This window comes from Haplochromis burtoni, unplaced genomic scaffold, assembly GCF_018398535.1.
Source record: "Haplochromis burtoni strain Fernald_Lab_line unplaced genomic scaffold, NCSU_Asbu1 Contig_279, whole genome shotgun sequence".
Classification (NCBI taxonomy): domain Eukaryota; kingdom Metazoa; phylum Chordata; class Actinopteri; order Cichliformes; family Cichlidae; genus Haplochromis; species Haplochromis burtoni.
Genome location: NW_024582640.1, coordinates 777041 through 779488, shown reverse-complemented (window position 1 = coordinate 779488; position 2448 = coordinate 777041). Strand labels below are relative to the sequence as shown.

Genomic DNA, 2448 nt, shown 5'->3' with positions numbered 1-2448 from the left:
ATGAACTTCCACACTTTAAAACTCACCTCTAAATTTACAGAATTATTTGTGTTTGAGTCTGCTGAGGAAAAAAGGAAATGATTTAAACTTCAATGCCACTATTTTTAAACACAAGAGTAAAATAAGAACAAAAATTCTAACCTCTGGATTGGCAGTTGTTCCTCTTTTTCATCTTATACACTAAAAAAGTTGATAACACACTGATGATGGTGGTGAGTGTTAAAGCTGTGTTTAAGAAATACATCGGGGCAGGAGAATCTCGCCGCATTGTAAATCCTAGAAATGACAGAGCTTTTTAGCTTTTCATCCTGAGTTCATCAAATATGATCTGCTCCTATTTATAATACCATGTGAGTCACCTCTGCTGGAAAAGTGACTTACCCCCAAAGTCCAGCTTGGTCCCGTTTCCAAACAGTATGTGTCCACATGAGGCGACAGCACAGTAGTAGATCCCAGTGTGAGACACATTCAGGCTCTCCATTGTCAAGTTATAGACACAGGTGTGTGTGCTTTTGTTAGCTTTCCTCTCACAATGATCATTCCTGACTCCATGGGTGTAAATGAGTCCTGGTTGAGAATCTTCAGAGTCTTTGAACCAGTAAACACTGTGTTCTCCATCACAGCTCAGCATAGTGTGCACCATACAGTGCAGACTTACAGAGCCTCCTGGCTGGATGGTCTCAGATGCTGACTGATGAACTAAAGCTCGTACGTTTAAATCTGAATCATTGACACTGACAATAATGGTCTCTAAGAAGATTAATGTGTAGAAATAGGAAAATATACAGTAGTAAGTTGCTGAGTCTGAAACATTTATGTCTGAGATAATCAAGTGGTTTTTTCCTTTTTCATTATCTAGTCTGAAGCGTGCATTATTCTTGAATGGACCATGAAATTTTACTAAATAGTGTTCTGATATATAGAAGGTAGAAATGAGTTTTGGTTTCTCTCCTAAAGTTTGTTTATACCAGTAAAAACGTGCAGAAACACTGTGTTCATAGTAACAATGTAAAGTCACGCTGTCTCCAGATTTGGCTGATATAAAACGTGCTTCTTCATGAACAGAGGATAAATGCAGGTTGTTCTTCTGAGCTGTGGTGAAATGAAAGACAAAGCAAATACACATTGTGGAACATGGCAGCTGAGAAAAAAGAGCTCAAAAGAATTAGACTGTGGTTAAACACAAACTTACCAATTACACCCAAGAAGAAACACATCAGGTAGAAGACAATGTGTGCAGATGCCATTGTTCCAAACAGTCGTACTGAATAAAAGAACGGCGACTCTTCACTTTTAAGAGTGATGATTAGATTTCACTGGCCAATCAGAAGCTACACAGTACATGGAAAACTAGATCACATGATCACTGACATCTGTAGTGTTAAACTTAGTAGCTGAGATGATGTCAACTCACTAAATACCCTGTAGACAATGTGTTTGTGTGGGGCAGTGTGAGACACATAGTTAATAATTTTGAAATATTTCATATATATAAAAATGGTGAATTAACTACACAACCACACAAAATACCACACTATCTTTTTTAATGGTTTTCATGTTAAAAACATTGTAGGATTTTTTTGTTATCTTTTTGAATTTGTGTTTAGGATTTTCTGTCATTTGAAGTTGTGTCTCTTGTTTGTGTCAGGTTGAGTTTTGGATATCCATTTTTATTCCTTTGTTATTTAATTGTAACTTTCCATCCATCCATTCATTTTCATCCGTTTATCTTTGACTGGGTCGTGGGGGCAGAAGCCTAAGAAGAGAAACCCAGACCTCACTCTCCCCGGCCACCTCCTCCAGCCTGTCCCGGGAAATACCAAGGCGTTCTTAGCCTAGCCAAGAGACATAATATCTCAAGCATGTCCTGGTCTCCTCCCAGTGGGAGTTGCTGGGAACACCTCACCCATAAACCAATCATAAGTGAGGGTAGGGACATAGAACGACCAGTAAACTGAGCCACCATACCAATCCATCTGTCGATCTCCTGCTCCCTTCTCCCGGAATGCTGTCAAAGCTCTGTTGGATGATCTCTTGTGCAGAGGCTTCTGCCAGGCATTATACATTTCGGTGCACCAGGTCTGTCCAGCATCCTTCCCCGCCACCTGATTCAACTCACCACCAGTTGGTGATCAGTTGACAGCTCAGCACCTCTCTTGACCGTAATTATAACTAGAATATTATTAGGTCTTTCCTTTTCCTATATTTACTGTTTTCTAGCAATGTTGCCTAGGTTTTTTTTGTTATCTTGTGTTTGGGCAGTTTGCACTTTACCATCACGATCTCGTCCTTTAGTGCAACACAAATAAAAGTAAAGTTCATATCCATGCTGTACACTTTACCACAATTTTCCAGACAGACTAACAATTCCAAGAAATTGAAGTACTGAACGACATAATTTTAATGGAGTGGGTTTTTTTATTCATGGAAACCAGCTGCATCAAAGCC

The 2448-nt window shown here is 39.3% G+C and overlaps 1 protein-coding gene across 3 annotated transcripts in view; it reads right to left on the bottom strand.

Annotated features, from left to right (window-relative positions):
• The window catches only part of LOC102296634 (immunoglobulin kappa light chain-like), a 2097-nt gene extending 832 nt beyond the window's left edge, over positions 1–1265 (bottom strand). The window contains exons 1-3 of one of the 3 annotated variants that reach the window (XM_042227749.1): positions 382–1265; positions 142–276; positions 27–61 (exon numbers count right to left, since the gene is read on the bottom strand). In XM_042227749.1, coding sequence (XP_042083683.1) covers positions 27–61; positions 142–276; positions 382–1126 — 915 coding nt within the window. In that variant the 5' untranslated portion in view covers positions 1127–1265. The remainder of the gene's footprint in view (positions 1–26; positions 62–141; positions 277–381) is intronic. The other 2 variants (XM_042227750.1, XM_042227751.1) reach the window with 2 other exon arrangements.
• Positions 1266–2448: the final 1183 nt, after the last annotated feature.